Source organism: Sturnira hondurensis, unplaced genomic scaffold (genome assembly GCF_014824575.4).
Source record: "Sturnira hondurensis isolate 20B ecotype Veracruz unplaced genomic scaffold, ASM1482457v3 Scaffold0022977, whole genome shotgun sequence".
NCBI classification, from domain to species: domain Eukaryota; kingdom Metazoa; phylum Chordata; class Mammalia; order Chiroptera; family Phyllostomidae; genus Sturnira; species Sturnira hondurensis.
In genome coordinates, this window is record NW_028095608.1 from 2017359 (window position 1) to 2037560 (window position 20202).

At 50.2% G+C, this 20202-nt stretch overlaps 1 protein-coding gene across 1 annotated transcript in view; it reads right to left on the reverse strand.

Annotated features, from left to right (window-relative positions):
- Positions 1 to 12470: 12470 nt before the first annotated feature.
- Positions 12471 to 20202, reverse strand: part of HEATR1 (HEAT repeat containing 1) — a 49278-nt gene continuing 41546 nt past the window's right edge. Inside the window, exons 37-45 of the mRNA XM_037037299.1 lie at positions 19590 to 19740; positions 18504 to 18662; positions 18251 to 18385; positions 18014 to 18118; positions 17760 to 17928; positions 17133 to 17287; positions 16271 to 16429; positions 14844 to 14952; positions 12471 to 14010 (exon numbers count right to left, since the gene is read on the reverse strand). Of these exons, the coding sequence (XP_036893194.1) occupies positions 13922 to 14010; positions 14844 to 14952; positions 16271 to 16429; positions 17133 to 17287; positions 17760 to 17928; positions 18014 to 18118; positions 18251 to 18385; positions 18504 to 18662; positions 19590 to 19740 (1231 nt within the window). The 3' untranslated portion in view covers positions 12471 to 13921. The remainder of the gene's footprint in view (positions 14011 to 14843; positions 14953 to 16270; positions 16430 to 17132; positions 17288 to 17759; positions 17929 to 18013; positions 18119 to 18250; positions 18386 to 18503; positions 18663 to 19589; positions 19741 to 20202) is intronic.

Consider the following 20202-nt stretch of genomic DNA (forward strand, 5'->3'; position numbering starts at 1 on the left):
GTAACTTTTTTCTGTTACTCTTTGAAGCGAGTTGGCAGAAGTTCTTTGCAGAATTCTTACAGGTCAGATCTTGTTACAGGACATTTCAAAGGCTTGGGAATGGGGAGGTAAAAAGCCGAGGCAGCCAGATCATTTTATCATAGTAGCTTGCTGGGCTGGATTCTGCCAGGCTTTAGGGGTGTTTTCTTAACAGATGTTGGTTATTTTTTGTACCCATATACTGACAATACTAGTACCATTTTGTAAAAATGCGCCATGGTGGGAACTTCTGGCACTTCTTTCCTGCCTTTTTGTGTTAATTTATTATTCTGAGTCTTTCCAAGCTCAAAAAACCATCGACAGGGTGGGGAGGGCAATGTTTGGGAAAGTTATAGAAGGGAAAGACTCTAGAATCCCTCAGGGTTATTCTTTTTTTTCCCTAAAAGAACATCAGATTGCATGACTGAGATTTCCCTCTAAGTCTTGAACACAGTTCATTTTCGTTTTTGTTTTTACAAAAAATTGATTCTTTGATAGAATAAGTATACAATCTTAAAATGTTTTTGAAGTGAAGCCATTAGCATGTATGACTGAATCTTATTGAAACGTTTCTTAAAGAGAAGTAGGCACGTGTCTGAACTGCAAGGCAGCCCTTTGTTTCTGGCGCAAGTCTGCACTGAATTTTATTAAACTGGACTCAATTTCAAACTCAAATTGAACTTTCTGTGGGACAGCTCTTAGATGCCTTAAATTTCAGAAAGGCAAAAATAATAAATAGCTGTAAAATAAAGACAAGAGTTCATTTAAATTGAACCTCACCTTTCAGATTAGAGAACTTCAAAACTTTGGAAAAAATCTGTTGTGTACTTTCTTATACAGGTCATTCTTGGTTAATCACCAACAGAAAAGGTAACCTGGGGGCGGCTCCTTCATGCCAGCGAACGCCCTGGGCCCTTCCCGCTTGTGGGGTCAGTCAGGTGTGGCTGACAGTTCAAACCCCTGGCCGCCTGGTGTCTCTCCCCACTGCCCCCGCCACCAAGGCAGCACTGTTTCCCCCAGAATTTTTGTAAATCCAAGTGAAGAGTACAGTTACTCTAAAAGAAGGAAATGCCTGAGTGTGTGCCAGTATTCGGAGACAACGCAGAGCCCTGCCCAAGAGCCTGTAAGTTCCTTTAAAAATAAACCTGCTTTATTACACCTGAAGATTAATATGCAAGTGAATGAATTGCTCTGGTTCTGGAATGATAGCACCTCATTCCAACCTTGAACTTTAAGTAGGGTGCGTGTTGTTGGGTCTGAATACACAGGCAAAACCAACCTACAGAACCCCACACCTTTCTGATGATGCCACAGCCCCGGTAAGACCTGGGAACAGGGCTTCAATCAAGGGTATTTGCAAGGAGTTACTCTGGAATACTCCGAAAGAAACGATCATGTCCCTTGTTCATCCCTCCTGGAGCCTGTCTGCCTGGAGCCATTGTCAGTTGGCACCCTGGTGGGGTCAGCTGTCACTTAATCCCCAGTAGTGCAGTCCCTTAGGCTGCGAGAAGGGAGACCGGAGGGGAAGGAGGAGGAGGTGGGTACCATCCAGTGTTCAGGGCCATCACATGCTCTCGGCCCCTCTGTGGTTCTGCAGGTGTTCCCTGCCCTCTGTTTTATCTACCAGCAGTCGCTTAGGACCTCGTGCTTCCCACACAGTCCTGGCCAGTAGGGATATGAAGATATATCAGGTGTGGACCTGACCTTCAGGGGGAGACTCTCAGTAAAGGAGATGCCACCGACTGGGAACCAGAGTAAGAGGAAGAAATGAGAGCTGAGTCTGGTGGGAGTCTGAGGAGGGCTGAGGGCACCTTTACAGGGTGTTCCTGCATGCTCTGCGTATCAGGGCATGGGAAGACTCAGATCCCTGAGGTCTTCTTCCAGGCGCCTTGCCTCAGGGTCTGAACAGTTCCTGGGGCACTTCTGCAGTTGGACAGGCCCAGGTTTGTGGAGACAGGTTCTCATGGGGCACTCTGCCCCTTTGACGTGAGGCCACGCGTGCCGCAAGGTGTGCTCATCTTGTCTCGTTTCCTGACTTGGCGTCCAGACCGGGCTAACTTCTGGCTCTCCCACCCCACGGTATTCTAGTCCTCTCACCTGTAAGCTGGGGATAGAGCCTCAGAGTTAATGGGGTATTAAAGAAATGCACCGAATGGTAAGAGTTAGCATGTGGAGGGGCTTGGAGAACGAGCCGGAACAACAGAGTACATTTTGGAGGGAATTACTGGAAAGTACCATGATTGGGTCTGGAAATAAGCCTCCTCTCCTTAGCAACATGGCCTGAGTAAGGGTTTTCTTCTCCAGCAAAATCTGTTTCCTGCCCCAGACACCTGAACATCATGTAAACATTGCCTCCATTGCTCAGGATGCAGCTGCCGGGATGGCGGGTGAGAGGCCTGCTCGCCTGGCTGACCAGCAGGTCAGAGCACACCTGGGATGCCCTCCACTATCTCAGAGCAGATGGGAGGGACCGAGTGGCCTCAGTTCATTTGGTGGAGGGTGCTGGGCAAGCTGGGGGAGGGGCTGGCTCGGAGAGAACTTGGGAGATCACGAGACTATCTTCAGAGACACAGCTGTCTGTCATACAAGAGAGAGGTGACATGGACACCCTTGAAAAGCCAGCTTTGGTCCCTCCTTGGGGATGTCCTGCAGATACACGGTGCTGCAGGGGCTTCCTGCATAGACAGGTGACCAGATAGTGTGGTCCTCCTATTCCTGCTCAGCCCTGTGTTTCTACAAACTCCGTGCTGTGCCTGCTCATACACTTTGCAGGTGGTGATGTGAGCATGAGTGGCAGGCAGCTTGTCGGGCTAGCCTTTAAAGCTGAATGAAATGAATGGAAGAAAAAGAATGCCCTGTGGGCAAAACCAAGTCCCTAACCCCATGGGGTTGGTTTGTAGTTCACCACTCCCCTTAAACCACATTGTTTCTCAATTAATTTCTGAAAATCCTTTTTAAAATGTGAAAACAAGTGTCGGAATCCCAAAACTGTTGAAAGTGTGTTGAGTGGGCTGCTCAGTACTTCAGGGCTTTGGTTACTTGCCTCTGTCGGAATCGCCAAGTTGCTTTCATGTGAAATTGATGACTGAAGAATTTAGGAATTTGGAGTTTCTGCATGAATTTTCCACTTGATGTGGAAAGAAGAGTCAAGAAGGAATCTTGCCTTCTAAGTTTAATCATGACAGACACCGGACAGGACCTGAGCTCAGATGGAATGGCGCCAGAACAACACCGACGTAGACTCCCACACGTCTGGGTTACAGAGCCCAGATCATTCATCCAAAGAGTGAGTCAGCTGTGTGTAGGAAAGAATCACTAAAAGACATAGAATTAGTTATCAGGGTGTTTTTGGAAATCCTCTGTAGCTTTTCCCTCAAAATCAGGTTAATTTGAGAGTGTACAGTACAAGACCAAGGAGAATAAAATCCCGGGTACTTCCTTGGTCTCAGACAAGCGAATGTATAAGGTGGAGACCACCCGAGTTGCTAGAGGCCCTGACACCCACATAGACGGCAGCCTCTTGGCATCTGTGTTGGGCTTCCCAGTTTTCGGAGCCATCTTCAGTCTGCTTCAGTGTGGTGTTTCTGATCTTCTGGGCATAGGCATCTTTATGAGCCCCGTTTTGCAGGCAAGAAGACAGGTTCAGAGGAATGTATTTGCCCAGGGTCTCCTAGGTCATTTACCAGAATCAACTTTGCAAACAAATCTGCTTTTTTGGTTCTCTAGTGACTGTGCCCCTTAATGTATGGAAAACTAGGCTGATTTGTATATTTGAAAAAAATTAGATGCTTTGGGGGGAATGAATGATAAAAAATTAATAGTATACCAAATTTAGTAAAAATCTTTTTAGGCATTTATATATGAGAGATTTCTATGGGATATAATACAAGCCTATTCTAAAGTTCAGATTAACTTATTATTTTTAAATTATCAAAACTGAAAAGCCTTTGAGGATACACCAGTGTTTCTCTTCTTTCTAACAAAACCATTAACAGGGGAAGGTTTTTACAGTATCCTATTTTTTTGAAGCCACCGTGTTCTTCAGTTTCCAGAAAATAGACCAAACACCTGCTTGCTGTCATGAATCTTCAGTGACCCTGACATGCCGCACTCTCGCCTTAGGACTAGGAACGTGCCTCTGATAGCTAAACAACAGCTCGTGTGCTTGAGGCAGAGCGCGGCGATCTCTGGCTGACAGAGACCATTGAACACCATGACCCCTATCGGGTGGTTGCTGAGCCCCTTGTCCCAGGGTTGCTGAGCTAACGACAGGATTTTCCAGTCGGAAGAATCACAGGGAGCTTCCCAAACTCTTGGTGTCACAGTCACAGGGACCTGCAGCCACACTCTTATGGTCCAGTTCAACGGAGCAGACTTCCCCCTGGACGTAGACATACTGAAGATTTTACCCACCGTCCAGGCCTCTGCTGGTGTGCGTCTGCCGTCTGCATCAGGATTCTCCTCCTGACAACAGGACAGAGCGAAGGGAGGTGTGAGCCCATGCTCTCCCCTTCCCCTGAGTTGGAGGGGTGGCCGTGGGGGTCTCTCTCTGTCCTGGGCAGGCCCCAGCCTACGGAAGCCCCACCGCAGCCTCTTCAGCCAGGTGCTCTGCATTTTTGGAGTTGGGGGTTTTATAGTTGGGTTGTATAGTTCTAAATTCATTCTGCCAGTCACCTTTTAATTGATGTATTTAGACGATTTGCATTTAAATTATCAATATGTAGGGCTGAAGTATGCCATTTTAATATTTGTATTCTTTTCTCTTTGTTTCTCATTGCTCTATTTATCTTGTCTGGCTTTCTGGTGGATTACTTGAACAGTCTGTAAAATCCCGTTTTGATTTATTTAGTTTTCGAATATACTCTTTGTGTACTTTGTTAGCAGTAGTTCTAGATACTACAAAATACATATATAACTTCTGAAGTCTACTTTGATAGGAGTATAGGAATCTTCAATTTAGGGCCCTACTTTTAAAATAGAAATATCTTAAATTTGTTTTCTATGTACATTGACCATCAGATATCAGATGTGTGTGAATTTTTCTCTTAAACAATAGAAATGATCTTCCCACGGTTCTGGAGGCTAGATTGGTTTCTCCAGAGCTTTCTCTCCTGACCTGCGGACAGCTGTCTTCTGTGTCCTCACATCTTCCCTCTGTAAATGGGCTACATTTTTTTTATCAGCCATCAAATGTGATTTGGACTCATGAAGAGAAAGATGGTCCATAATACTCTGATTTCTGCCCATTCTGTGTTCTAACTTCCTTTCAGAAGTTCCAGGTCTCTGTTCGCTATCGTTTGTTTTGTGTCTGGGAAGCTGTCTCTAGCCATTCTTTAAGGGTAGGTCTTCTAATGGCAAATTCTCTTCCTTTTTTTCTGTGAGAGCTTTATTTTGCCCTCATTCCTAAAGAATATTTTCACTAAAAATAGCATGCACAGTCAGCAGTTTATTTCTTTCATTCTTTGAACAATTGTGTTCCACTCCATAGTTTCAGATGAGAAACTGGCTATGATTGGTCTTGGCGGTCCCGTAAGAAATGCAGCATTTCCCTCCTGCTTTCAGGAGTTTGTCTTTGTCTTCAGTCATTACAGGTCTAGTCGTGACGTGTCTTGGGGTAGATTTGGGGGGGTAGATTTATCCTGTTGGGGATTTTCTCAGACTCTTGACTCTGCAGGCCGTGTCTTTCACTAGATCTGGGAGGTGTCCAGCCATGGTTTTCCCAAAGGCCCTTCTATCTCGGGCCCCTGTCCTGAGGCGTCAGGGCCACGAATGGTAGCTCATTCGCCATTGGTCCACAGGTTCCTAAGACTCTTCATTCTATTTCTGGTGTTCAAATTGGGTCTTTTCGGTTGTCCTATCTTCAAATTCATTGATTCTTCTGTCACATTCATTCTGATACTGAACCTATTCAGTGAGTTTTTCTTTTGGTTATTGTATTTCCAGTTATGTAAATGCCATTTGGTTCTTTTTTTTTTTATGTCTTCTATCTCTTTTGTGAGATTTTTCTGGTTTTTTTCCTTCATTTGTTACAAGTGTATTTTAAGTTGCTCACTGAAGTGTTTATATGACAGTGGCTTTAAAACCATGTCAGAATGTGCCAGCCTCGATTCATCTCAGTATTCGTGTCTGTCTTTTCCCATGCAAGTTGTGATTTTCGTGGCTCCTGGGAAACTCTGGTCTGGTTTGGGTAGGCACTCACCTGTTCAGGTATAGTGAGTAGGTCTGGCGTGCTCTTGGGCTGTGGTTCCAACAACAGTTTGTTCTGGGGGCCCTGGTTGTGCTGTTCTGGTTGGCTCTCACGGTGCTTCCAGAGCTCACACCTGTCCCCCTGGTGCTGACAAAGGTGGGATGTTCTTCCTGGGACTGCCAGGTTGGTGTGGAGGTGCTGGGAGAGCTGCCCCTGTGTGTACCCAGGGCTGCACATTGGGGCAGGGCTCGTCTCTTCTGGGCGAAGCCTCTATCTGGGCCGCCCTCTGTTGGGGGTGGGGCTTGGGGCTGCTGGGGACCACGAGTGGCCCCCAGAGCTTTTGAGGCTTGGCATTTGGTTCAGAGTTTCCCTTTTCTGCTGTCAAGAGATAAGGAAGTGGCAACTGTGCCCTTACCTAAATCCTGAATATCAGACATGGGAAACAGAGGGTCCCCCTTCTGACATTCTGACTAAAGGAATCTCAAAAGGAAAAGCAAACTTTTGACAAGAAGAACACAAGATGTCCCTAGACGGTGGTGACTGTGGAACACGTTAAGGAGTAGGATGTATTCTGTGTGAAGCCCTGAAGGATCACCCGGAACCCACAGTGGGTTGGGAAGGGGGGCGTGTGGGGTGCTGCTGGAGGCCACAGCCGCTCTGCGGGTGTAGGGGCGGAGGACCTCCCTCCCTTAAGTGGGGTACGTGTGAGTTGGAAGAGTTCACCCCAGTTCCAGTCCCGGTCCCTCAGTAAGCTCAGCGCCATCTGCAAGAGGCCTGCTGCGCCCCCGGGGCTGTGCGGAGGCTGCAGAGGAAGCCTGGAGGGACAGCTGGAGTCCCCTGACTGTGCGGCTGGAGGGCAGGGAGAGGTGACTTGTGAGAAGAGTCATCCTGAGGAGGCCGAAGAGCAGCAGGGAAGAGCCCGACCCGGCTCTCATCCCTCCCAGAAGGAAAGGTGTCAGCTGGAGGAGCGAGGGCAGAGGCGGAACACTGTTGGTGGGGGCAGGGCATGGACAGAGTGGCCAGGCCACTTTCAGTCTGGCTGCTGAGTGGTGGGGAGTCCTCTCGGAGGGTACGGAGAGAAGACTGGAAAGTCAGCCCACTGTCTGTGGTCCGCCCCATCCTCTGGGGGCCGCTGTGCCCGAGCTGGGGCCCCAGTTATGACGGGGCGGGGGTCAGGCTGGCAGTGCACAGTTGAGTTGCAGGCAGGAGTCACCTAGGTGGATGAGCAGGCGACTCTTGAGAACTGCCGGGCAGCCGCAGACCGCGCCCCGCGGTTTGCCTCGCTCCAGTCCCTCCAGCACGCCTGACTCCCCAGCAAGCTCTTCCCTGGCACTGCCCAAGCCGTGCAGGGCCTGGGGAAGGTTTAGCACGGTCATCGTACTCTCCCTTCAGTGCCACCTGGCCTCTCGCTTTGGGGCGCCTTCAGCCGTTTGGGTTGATGTCCTTACTCATGCACTTGGGGAAAGCATACGTTTACTTACGTCAGACTTAGAGTTACCCTGTGGGGCGAGTAAGGCAGTTTATTTTAGACCATGAAAAACTTTCTGCAAAGCAGTTTTGAATGATGGGTTTTATGATAATTCATCTCCATTATTCAGTCCAGTGTGATTATGTAAAACATCATAAAACCTTGGATTTAAAAACAAGTGGTGACTACTTTGGTGTTATTCTCCTCTGTTGTTACTTGTTAGAACTGCATTTCAGTCCCAGCCAAGGTCGGGCGGATGTGAATGAAACACAGGGGCCCGCAGTCCCTCCCAGGCTGCCCGGCCCACGTGGCCCCAGAGGACGCAGCTTGTCTGGGGTTCTGAGGTGACACATCCATTACTTGTCTCTCATGTTCTCACTGTGCCTGGGGACACTCGGAAGTCAGGTCATAGACATCCCATGTAATGTTTGTGGCTGCTTATCACCTTTTCAATAGCCTTTCTATATTTGGGGGAAATTCCTAGGTTATTAGTCCCATTTTCCATTTGGGAAATAAACCAAGTTTCCAGTTTCCCTAAGGACGAGCATGTGACCTAGGCTCTGCTGGCCAGAGGTAGCCCCGTGAGGGACCAGTTGGGGCTCCCATTGCTGGTGTGGGCACCTAGCAGCCATCAGCATTGGGGGGAGTGGTCTTGGAGGTGGTGAGGGCCACCCTGCGTTCCTGGCACCCAGTGGCCCAGGAGCAGCAGCAGCACCTGGGAGGTGGCCTCCCTGAGGGTGTGAGGACCATAGGTGTCCATAGACCAGGGGCCTTGTCCATTTTTCGGCATTGCTGCAGGTGCTGAGCTGGGGTGTCTGGCACAAGACCGTCCCTTACTCAGCAGGTAGGTTCTGTGGTGGCAGCTGAGGTGGGGCAGTATGCGCTGTAGTGGGAGAAGACCGTGGTCTGGAGTTTGGATGTAAAGTGAGGGGGGCAGCAGGCCACACTGAGTGTGTGAGCCGGTGCTGCACCGCTTACCATGAACCGTGGTGTTAACCTCATTATAATCCAGCTCTACAGATGAAGAAACTGAGGCATAGCGAGTTTATCTCCTTATCACGCCACCCAGGTGCTCCTTTCCTGTTGACCTCAGTACCTAGCAGGCGGCTCTTTGCCATGGCCCCTCCCACAGTCCCCTGTGGTCAGACACTGGGCTGACCTGACCTTCCCGAAGCTCGCCTGATCCCCACCCAGATCACATTGTGCTCTGGCAGGCGATTTTAGGGGAGGAAGGTCAGTCTGCCAAGGCCCCAGGACCAGCACCAAGCTCCCCTGACAGTGACCTCTTTGACAAAACTCAGCCCTTCCTTTTCTTCACAGACCTTGCCTGGGGTCACATCCTCACACTAGTCAGCACAGTGAGAAATAGTCTACGGAGAAAAAAAAGTCAAGACAAGAAAAGAATGACTGAGTGCGGGGAGAGGGATGGGAGGCCCGACTAAGCCCAGGGCCCCTGATTAAGAGGAGGGAGGCTGTTCTCTCTCTCAGAAACTTGGTGGACTACAGTTTACCATTTACTACACGTACATGAGGGGTTCATTTTCATGAGTGACTTGAAAGCAGATCCTTCTAGAAATAACCAAGGAAGAAATTCCCAAATGTTTAATTTTTTCTCTACCTTTAAAGACAGGTTTCCATCTGACTCGGGAGGCTGCCCCAGTGGGCTTTGGAGTCCCAGAGCATCTGGCCGAGGGCCCCTGGGGACTCAGAGCTGACCAAATTCAGGAAATCAGCATCTTTGCCGTGTGCCAAGAGTTTTCCAATGGCTGGGTCCAGATCCCCCTTCCATTACTGTGGGGCGCCCTCTGCAGGGCTGCCAGGCCCCTTCCGCTCTGGAGAGTCCGCAGCAGCCTGTGCAGACTCCAGAGCCCTGCTGGAATGTCCTCTCGGGTTCCACTGTCTTGCATCTGGCAGTCCCTCCTCCCTCTGAGCTTGGGGTTCCCATGAAGTCCCCCTTGGTCTGTGCTCCACCTCCCAACTCTTCACCCACATTTCAGTGAGAGGTTCGGACATGTGTTCCAAAATTTGTTTTTATTCCCTTGTGTTCCTAATGAGAACACCTGATACATCATCCAATGTCCAAGACATTTTAAAAATTTTCAAAGGCTATTTATTACTCGTTCCTTGCCACTGGTAACTTTATCACCTGATCAAACTTATTATTTTCATCATCTGATTTCATCACTGTGAGCTGACATTTGGTCAGTCTTTGAATTGAAAAAAAAAGGATATGATAAAGCCAGAAATACTTGTTCTGTTTTTAAGCCAATGCAGTTCAGGTAAGTTTACTCGTGCGGGGGCACTAGCCATGGAGTCCTGGGTAATTAAGTTACTTGGTAATTAGCCCGGCCCTGCTGGAAGGAGGGGCACACTCCCTGACGCAGTAGCCTGGGAAGGAGAGTCCCCAACATTCCAGTCACTGTCCCCGGGCCAGCACGTGATAAGGCCCTACATAATGACAGGATGATTTTGGAAGCCAGAAGTGTCTTCAGATTAATTTTATCTCCTTTGGCACAGTGCTAGCCCTGATAGGTCCAGGGGAAGCAGTAGATGCAACCTGACATTAGCCAGGCTTCGGATTCTGTCCCACACACCCAGCCATCAATATAACACCTATTTCAGACCTATGATTTTCAAACCTTTTTTTAAAGACACAGAACTCATCTTTCACATATTATAAGGAATCCAAATCTATAAAATGGCTAAGACCAGAGCTCCTGATCTGGTTGAAGTGTGGGTACATTGAGTCTCAGCACTAGCCTCTGCTGACAGTGCGTGTTGGGGTGAGGGGCGTGGACGGAAATAGAAAGTCTTCTGGAGTCACCACTGCCCTTTGAAATGGCAGACAGTTCAGCGATGCCCACTGCTCTGCCCCACACTTTTGAGGGGGCCTGGCACATAGTAGGTACTGAAAGTAAGTTAATATAGTGAATAAGCAAATGAAGTATTTGTCTTGGGTCTACTTGATAATGAAACAAAATCTTTTTGTGGTCTGGGTCAGGGGTGTCAAACTCATTTTCACCAGGGGCCACATCAGCCTCGCGGTTGCCTTCAAAGGGCCGAACGTCATTTTAGGACTGTATAAATGTAACTACTCCGTAACAGTTAAGTGAGAGCTTGGCACTGCCACCAAGTAGAAACAAGGTACCAGGCCGGATTTGGCCCGAGGGCCTTGTGTTTGCCACCTGTGCTCTAGGGCAATGGCAAACCACAGCCAATCAGCTAAACTGGTCCACGGTCTGATTTTGTTAATGTTTTATCAGCACACAGCCATACCCCTGTAGCATCATGGCTGCTTCCATGCTACAAGGAGAGTGAGTCGCTGCGGCAGGGGCTGGATGGCCCACAAAGTCCACTGAGTGCTGGGTGCAGCAGAGTCTGGGGTTCCAGTATCCAGGCGGCTGAGCTGCGAGATAGATTCCAGTCAGTGTTGCAAAGCCCAGAACTGCCCCTTACCTCACAGCAGGGGGCCGTCAGAAATGGAAGGGGTGTCAGTCACCGGTGAGTCCGGACCCCTCCTTTCATCGCTGGGGAGCAGACTCTCATTTATTAAACACCTGCTGTTGACCGGGCTCTGTGCTTAATGAAGACCATTCTGCGTGGCGTGGGCCCAGCCCCCAGTGGCAAACATTTACTGACGAGTAACTTCCTAAAATCCATGGTAAATCTTCCAAGGATGAGTGTAGCTAGTCCAACCACTTTCCCCTTTTCATTTGCAAATCTTCTGTGATGTCATTTGTGGCACTGACTCCTTTGTTTTCTATAAAAGGTAATTACCTAAAGCAACCTGCGAATAGTAAATGAGGACCATCATATAATGTGCTGAGAAACCCAATAAAGGCCAGTCACAGCATGGCTTTTCTCTCCCCTTGAGAGAAAAGCCATGCTGTCCCTTTTCCTCCACCGGACTCAGTAGTCTGTGTGAATGTCTCATTTCATCCATGACACGGACACTGAGGGCTGCTGGCCACATCACTTCACTTCAGTCTCTGTGGTGAGTGGTGATCCCGTCACCTTCAGACAAGAACAAGAGGGTGAGGGACACTCAGCTCCGCTTGGTGGCTGAGTCCAGGGCCTGCATTGTCAGGTGTCCACCTCTCGAGTGCACCCACATTCTGCCATCATACTTTTCCTGACACCCAGTTATCCCATCTCCCAGTCTTCTGCTTGTAGAATCACCAGATGTGTGGTGAGCTCCTGGTGGTACCACACTGCCCCAGATGCTGGGCCACAGAACGCGAGCGTGGCCCACGTGACCCCTGCTGCCCAGCCTCCCAGACAACTGTTCCTGCACTGCACCGTGACTGCCACCGCCTGCACACGGGAGGGCGGTTGGAGAATCTGACAGTGTGAGGACAGATGGAAGCCCCGGGATGAGAGATCCCAGACTGAGGCTTGGACCCAGACAGCTGAGATGGGAGAAGGCTAAGAAAACCAGGACTGTGTGCAAAGGGCAGATGGCCAGAATGGGCTGGAGAGTGGGGACAGTATGCAGAGGGGGACTGGCTGGACCCAGTCCATGAGACACTGATTTCTGTCCAAAGCCGGCACACCAGTGAGTTAATCTGTCTCTGGGGAAACATCACTGGAATCTCACCCAACACCCCCTCCTGCATGAACCAAGCACTTTGTTTCTGGTTCTCTTGACACCTGAAGCAACTTTTCATTTCCCCTCCTCCAGTTCCTGTCCCACTGTGTCCGTAAACCAGGTGGGGACCGTCATAAGCCCTGTGTGTGACCTGCAGATCCTACCTCTCACATGAACCACTTCCTCATTGAGAAGAGACTTCAGTACAATGTGGGTGGGTGGGCATCAGTCCATTTAATAGCTGAAGGGTGTCAGTAAATGTATGTGACTTGGCCTTCAGAGCGCGGCGGGAGAGGCAACTGGGAACCTCTTTCTCAGTGTCTAAGTCCCTTCACAGAAATAATCGTCTCGTCCCTCCTTCCATCATTTCCTAAAATGTTGACACCATGTGCTGTGGAGGCCTTGCCTGCCTGGTGCCCTGGGACAGCACTGGCCCTCCTGGTCCCAGGCCCTCTGTGGTCCTTGCTGAGGGTGGCATGAAGGAATGAATTTGTCATCTCTCCCGACTGCCTCAGCCCTGATGGTCCCTAATTTACAGACACCACGGTCCTGATGGAGGAGGGAGAGAAGAGTCACTTGAGGGTGGGGACAGGTCCAGAGCAAGGGGCAGGTGGGGAGTCACCATGGGGGCCATGACGGTGCTGGGATCTGGGACATGGGGACTTTTCCCATTGTCACCATGACAGAGGCCTGGGGCCCCCTCTTTGTGGCCCTCTGGCTCCTGGGCACAGAGCATGACATGCCCAGTTTGGGCACCTCTGGTACCTTCCTCTTTGAGGACCATTAGTTTCTTCAGCTGTGACACCAGGCTGGCATCCCTGCTGACCTCAGGGCTGCTCTGTTGAGAGGATGCCCAGAAGCCTCTGTTCCTCCCACTGTCCCAGCGTCGAGTCTTCACCTGCACAGCTGGCAGCGCTACCTGCCACAGGACTGAAGGGGGCTGGAGGCAGGGGAGGCTGGGGGTTGGAGAACCAGAAACGCTTTCCCAGTAACTCTGCCTCGCAGTAGCCTGACAGTGCTGCTGCCTAGCCATTTTTAGAATCCTTTGTCCTCTGCATCCCTGACCAGGGCAAAGCTCCCAAGGCAGCCCAGTCTCGAGCACCCACACAGACTGAAGGCAGGATAAGAGAGACCAGTCCTGAGTCAAAAATACACTGCAGAACTACTGCCCTCCAGGGGCATACAAATGTCAAGGCTGGTGTTTCTGCCCAAAATGAAAAGTAAAAATCCAAATGGCTTTGCATTCAAAAGCATTCTTGCTGAAGGCTCAATAATTCATTTTCTTGAAGTAAAGGCTATTCAATACTCTGAGTGCAGTCTCCGACGGGGACCCCACGTGCACAAGCCTTTCCTGCACAGAGGAGTTGGGACTTCACGGTCTGAGTGGGGCCCCGTCAGCTTTGGGTGCAGAGATCAAACACGTCTGTAGTGACACCGCCGTCAGGAGCCGCCTGCATCAAACCACCGCTATAATTTACTGCCGTTGCAATTCTGTCCAGCTGTCAGGAGGGGCTGAATGGAAGTACAAATGAGGCAGGGATTTTGTCAAGTCCATGTGGGTGTTAAAGCACCAGAAGTAGCATGGTGCCCAACACCCAAAAATAAAAATATAAACACGAACTCTGAACAGAGTAGGAGGAAACAGCAAGACGCCACGACTTCAGAAGTAGCTCTGGAGCGGCTCTCCCAGGACAGCTTCCAGTCGCTGAACAGTCCTCTGGCACTGATGTTCCACTTCTTCACATTCGTCTAAAAATCGGAGTAAGACGAGTCAGTCTTCCTGCCCTGATCCCTACCCGCCTGCCTCCTCATGTCTCCCACCTCTGGCACTCAGCCAGAGTACAGAGGGAAGCCGTCAAAGACGCAGAGGGTACCCGTGAAGTCTCCCCATTGCTCCTGTGTTAGATTTGGAAACTGAGTAAGAGAAAACCCCAGAACAGAGGCACCAACGTGACAGGTCCCAGTTCTTAGTGATGCCACACTCCAGGTTTCAGAAACAAAGTTGACGTACTCTGTTTGATAAGTGGAGGATCACGTGTATAGAAGTGTCAGCCCATTTGCCTCCACCGCCCTGCTCAACACTCAGTTGGACCGACCACTGTTTCTCACCACGTCCACGCTGCACACACCTGGACTTCCACCCAGTTCCAGCTGCCACACTCACTCTTAGTTTACTGAATTACTTAATCCCCGTAAAGGACCCGTAAAGTCTCTGGGTGCTTCCTGTATAAGACAGGTAATGGCATGCCCCGTGCTGAGGACGGTAGGGCCATCCCTGCACAGCACCGAGCGAACACTGGCCAAGGAGCTAATTCCGTGCAGCCCTAAGGACCCTAGACGTTTAAGAACCCTGCACCTGTGGACCAAGCTATTCACATGTGAGATGAAGTGAAAGGCAAAGTCATTCTGAACCTTCCCCCCACCCCTACTCAAGACAGGAATTCAGCCCCCACCTTTGCAGTCTGCACCGGGAGCAGGCAGAGGTCCTGAGCCCAGGGCTAATCACACTGTACCCACATTTGCACTAAGATTGGGCACGTTTTCACGGAACTCCACTGTAATTACTAATTCCCAACAGGTACCTTCCATCAGTTCAGCTAAGAAAGGAATGGACTCCGGCAGCAGGACGATGTAATTCTCCTTCAGCGTCTCAGCCAGCGCTAGCACGGTGATCAGGGCAGCAAATCGAACCTGAGGGCATTAAGGGTGAAGGTCGGTACACACGTGCTGCTTTACTCATCTCCTTAACCCGACCGACACAAGCTCTTTTTAAACTAACTGTTCTTTCCCATGAGTTTATTTCAGTTTGTGTCCATCCCACATTCGCCTTAGGAGAGCAGCTCATGTCACAGGCAACTGAACTGACCTGTGTTCCAACACCACAGGCCTTTAACTTGAAGGCGTTTCAGAACGTTTTCCTTCGAAAAACAAGGAAATAAAATGCCAAGTAGAAAAATCATGTCATCCAACCTGACTGCCCCGGAGCGCACCGGTTTGCCTGGCTGACAGCTGATGCCACCCCGGCAGGACAGTGTCCCCACCATGTCAGGGGGGCCCACCCCGGAGCCCTGACTGGGGTGTCCTGCAGTTGTGTGAGGGGCCAGGTCACTGGCTTGGATCACGCTCTCATCTTGGTACCGAGTGAAAGACACACGCTTTGTGTTACATAAAGTTTAGGTGTTTCTCACATTGTGACTGTGACAAGGAACACAAACAGCTGTTTGGTTGTGTTAGTGACTCACGGAGTACAAGAACGTGCTGCCGCTCTGACTGTGGATAATTTAAGGAATGTTTGGCTACAGCAAAGTGAGTTATTCAAACGTCACTTGTAACTAGGTATGTTCAATCAGGATTTTCTTAATATTATGCAATTAAAACATAATAAATTTAATGCAATCTTTGAAGAACTTATAATTTAAAGTTTGGGGCTTCGCCAAAATAGCCTCATTGTTCTCCTTATTTCCTAATAAATAAATGTTAAATTCTGCTCTGGTGTGACTTCTCCACTGGGGTGCTAGGAAGACTACTAGTTGGAGAAATGGAGATTCAATGTGGAGCCTGCCCCTCCAAACCTCCACTGGTCAGTGGGTGTCGGCAGTGCCCCCGCCTTTGCTACTGTGAGGGACCCTAAGCCTGAAGCATGGTGGACACAAGACACTGCCCTCTGAGGGACGTCTGGGGATGAGCACAGAGCACTTGTCTCAGGGAGCACAGTGACACCCGGAGGAGCTAAAAAAGCATGAGAAGCACTTTAAGTCTTTCCGAGATTTCAAAGCCCACATTTAGAAAGTGTTGAGTGCCTGCGTCACACACACCACAGGGGAAGGACTGCTGCTGCTCGTGAACCACCTGGAAGTAAAACCCGAGACCTCAGGCGCAAACGTCTGTCTACCACAGCCCGAAGTCCTAGACCAGCAGCCCAGTCTGTCCCGCCAGTTACCACCATCGCACAGCTGTGACAGTGTCATGGCTGTCTGGGCACCAGTGCTGGATGCCCACAGCTGCTGACCTTGGGTGAGGAGTCTCTGGTCTTTAGCAGAATCTGGTAGTTGAGTGGTTTCCAAAGAGAGTCATCGGCCACGGCCACTGCGAACTGGGAGATGCACGGCGTCAGGTGCTCAGTCACCCGTTCCTGGAACTTCTCTTCCCCTCCCAGCTCATTCTCCAGCTGTTAAAAGAGTGAGAAATGGACTCAGCAACAGGGCTGATTTCTGTATGGAAAAAAAACACACAACGTGTATAAATACTGTTTCAGCCCTGGCTGGTGGAGCTCAGTGGACTGAGCATGGGTTGTGAACCAAAGGGTCGTGGGTTCCATTCCCAGTCAGGGCACATGCCTGGTTTGCAGGTCAGGTCCCAGGGCGGACCACGTGAGTCAACCACACATTGATGTTTCTGTTTCTCTCATTCTCCCTCCCTTCCCCTCTCTCTAAAAATAAATAAAACCTTAAAAAAATTCCCAGTATCCTTTGTGACACTCAAAAACCATGTCTCATTCAAACATTCTCCCCATGCAGTGGCGCTCACAGGGACCCCGCAGCCCTCGGGGGCCCCTCCCTCCAGCAGATCCTCTGGGAGCTGTTCTTCCAGGGCAGCCATGCCCTCAAACATTCTTGATGGGACCAGTTCTAAAAAACCAAAAACTTAACCACTAGACCTTACATTGTGCCTTTCATTTGAAAAATTCAAATGTAAATCCACCAAAAATGAGAAATCAATTTTGAAATAAAATTTGTATAAAATAAGAAGCCCACACCCGGAGGGGGTAAAGCGGAGAGGGGGGAATAATTCCGCAGTCAGTCCAGTAGGTCTGAAACCTGCAAACACATAGCGGTGGTGGCTTCTTCATCTGATCGGATTCGTCTGGTTACCTGATCCACCAGAGGCGTCATCAAGGCTTCTGCTCTCTCTTTACTTAAGAAATGCTGGGTGTCAAAAAGGAAAATTTTATATAAACAGTCCAAAATAAACTGTAAGAGCAAGCAGCACTTCTCAGGGTCCTTTTCAGAGTCAAAAAACGCTTCATCTGTAAGATGGGAGAGAGTAAAAACGGAAAAAAAAAGAATAAGAATTTCACAGCTGAATCTCCAAAGTTTAACCCGATCTAGAATGCAGGCGCAGGATGAAGGCAGACACCAAGGGGACGGTCTCTCAGATAAGTGTCCTTCCTCAGAGCTCAGCCTCGGGCCCAGCTGTGAATCCCTTAGTCTGGCTACTTTAGTGACAAGTACGTCAACTGAGTGGCTCAGCTGCATCATGCATCAGTCTTAGTTTGAATGTGCGGAAGGCACTGTGGTAACTCGGAGCACCGCCCCCTTTGTTCTTTCCCCCAGCGAGGGAGTGACTTCACAACTGTTTCACTGGGCTACCACAGACACCCGAGGCCTGAGCGCCCGCTACAGAGTGGAACCCGCACCCCCATTACACTCACTGTGCTTCTGGGCCTTGGGGGAGGCCCACGGAGCAAGGTGTCACCTGCACTGGAGTCATCTACCCACCTGTTTTGGAGACGTTCAGTTGGTTCAAGGTGTCAGCGAAAGGCTTCACTAAGTGGCCAGCGAACAGAGTAAACAACCCTTTCAGTTTTTCAGCGATGCAATTCGCCAGGTTGTAAAACGTCAGCAGCCTGTCCTTTGGGGCATCCTCTGTCTTAGCCCAGTCAAACAGCTACAAAGAAAAAGCCACAGGACTTCGTTCCACACATCTTACTGCTCACGTGAGTGCAAAGGAGACGTGGAGGAAGGCAGCTTACCTTGAAAAACAGGGGTCTGAACGTGACTTCAGAAAGTTTTACAACCATAGCTACCAGGCAGTCGATGATAAAACTTTCCGTCTTTCCAACTTCTTCCAGATCACTCTGAAAATGAAATGGGTGACTCGACAGGCGGAGTTCGGACTTCTAGCTCTAAGTAATTTTGGCCACACACCCAGTTTTTCTCGGGCCCTTAGCAGACAAGTTTAGGATTTGGAGGAGTGGAAACAAACTGACCTCAGGGTGCTGTGCTCGGAAGTCCAAGGCCTCCAAGAAAAACGCGGTGAGCTGAGGCTGATGGGAGGCAAGGTCTTCCTTCCTCATGACCCCGATGTGCTCCTGCAGGATGCTCATGAATGGGCCCACGTGGTGCTGCAATAACAGAGCAGAGCCCTGCCAGCGTTTAACAGCCACAGAGTTCACTGAGCGAAAGGGAGAATTGCAGCGCCATACCTCCCTTCCCCAAAGTCCACTGCCGACGTACACTAACCTGCCAGTGCTTCTGGATTTGCTTGTATGTTTTGTTGATGGCTGGTAGCAGGACGCGGGGTGACAAAGTGGTGGCCAGTGTCTTTTTAAGGGACATGAGGCGGACATTAGCCTGGGAGGCTGCACCCATATCACTCGTGATTTTCTCCAAATGAATCACCTGCAGAAACATGAAAACAGCGATCAGGGCCTCTATGGGGGGTTGGGGACAATGTCTGACTCACTCGCTCACAGAAACATAAACATCAGTGGGTGGTGGGAAGTCAGCCCAAATTTAGTGACCAAGAAGGGCTCAGTGCACATACGATCACAGGGGTTCCTCTCTGAGCCAACCTGGAACATCTGCAGGTAAAAATGGACAGATGCTACTTTCCCAACTGGGTGTCAGGGTGGGGAGAGGGGGAATCAAAGGTGGGAGGACACAGAGGCCCCAGATGTAGATCTTCTCAGAGGACAGGAATCCAGAGACCACGTGAAGAGTCGAGTTCTTCCTCGCTAACAGAACAGAGAGCTCCCCAGAGGCAGAGGAGCCTTTCTGCGGGTTTCAAGCAGCACGTGCGGGTGGGTGAAGTGCTTCGCATCACAGCAGTGCGGGCTCCCAGCCTCATGAATGCCAAGTGCGGAACAGAAGGGCCCAAGAGGCCCTGCTCAGGCATTTTCCGTTGAAAGCACCACCCGCCCGCAGTGTCTGCACGTGGTCCCTGCTCTTCAGCACAGGCACTTCCAGCACTGGGAACACACACGGCCAGTTTCACCAGTTCCTACAAGTGATGCAGGCAGCTCTGCCAGCCCAACCCCAAAGACCTTTCCTCACAGGAGAAAAAAGCAGTAACCACATTGTGCCAATGCGAGAGACATGGGCCACATGACAAAGTGCTACCACATCAGTGTTGGGGTTAAGCAGGAGGGATGACTATGTGACGAGAAACAAGCACACATGTAGGGATGACAAGCACTTCCTGCAGAAACAAGAATCTTCCTGCCAGACAGAAACTAAAAACTTAAAGAACAAATGAAAGCATTCAGTTTGCCATTTTCCCCATTCTCCTGCTACCCTGAATAGCGTGCTGTGGTCATGGTGGCTCACCTGTGACAGGATGCCTTCTAGGTAGGGGCTGATGAAGTGGGGGAGAGTCTCCACCACCTTCTGCAGGGCCGCCAAAGCGCTCAGCAGATAGACCTCGCCCGAAAGCAGCTCACTGGTGTTTTTCATTGTCGTCAGCAGTGCAGGCATCAGGCTGGAACGAAGGACAAGGTCAGAGTAACTCTGGGCAGGAACAGAGTGGAGAGTGGCGTACCGCTCGTTACGAAGAGTCCAACTCCAGGGCCCCAGGACATTCACTGTGCGCATCAGAGCCCACAGAGCGCCGTCTGCATGTCCCCAGGGCCAGTGGCACTGACCCTGCACTTGCTCTGTGTCAGGCACTGTGCAAAGAGCCTTCTGAGCTCTGTCCCACATAATCCCACCAGGAGGGGATGTCTCGGGTTCAGAGAGAGCAGAGCAAAATGACCTGCAAGGCTGCACAGCCAGTCACTGCCAGGGCCCCAGAGAGAGCCGACGGCACCTCTCCTGTGCCCCACAGTACCGCCCAACCACAGGACCTCCACTTGCTGTTCCCCATCGATTACAACTGGTCAATAGGGAGCGAAAACTAGGACAAGGAACATCAGAAAAGTGAGAATACTACGTTTCTGCATTT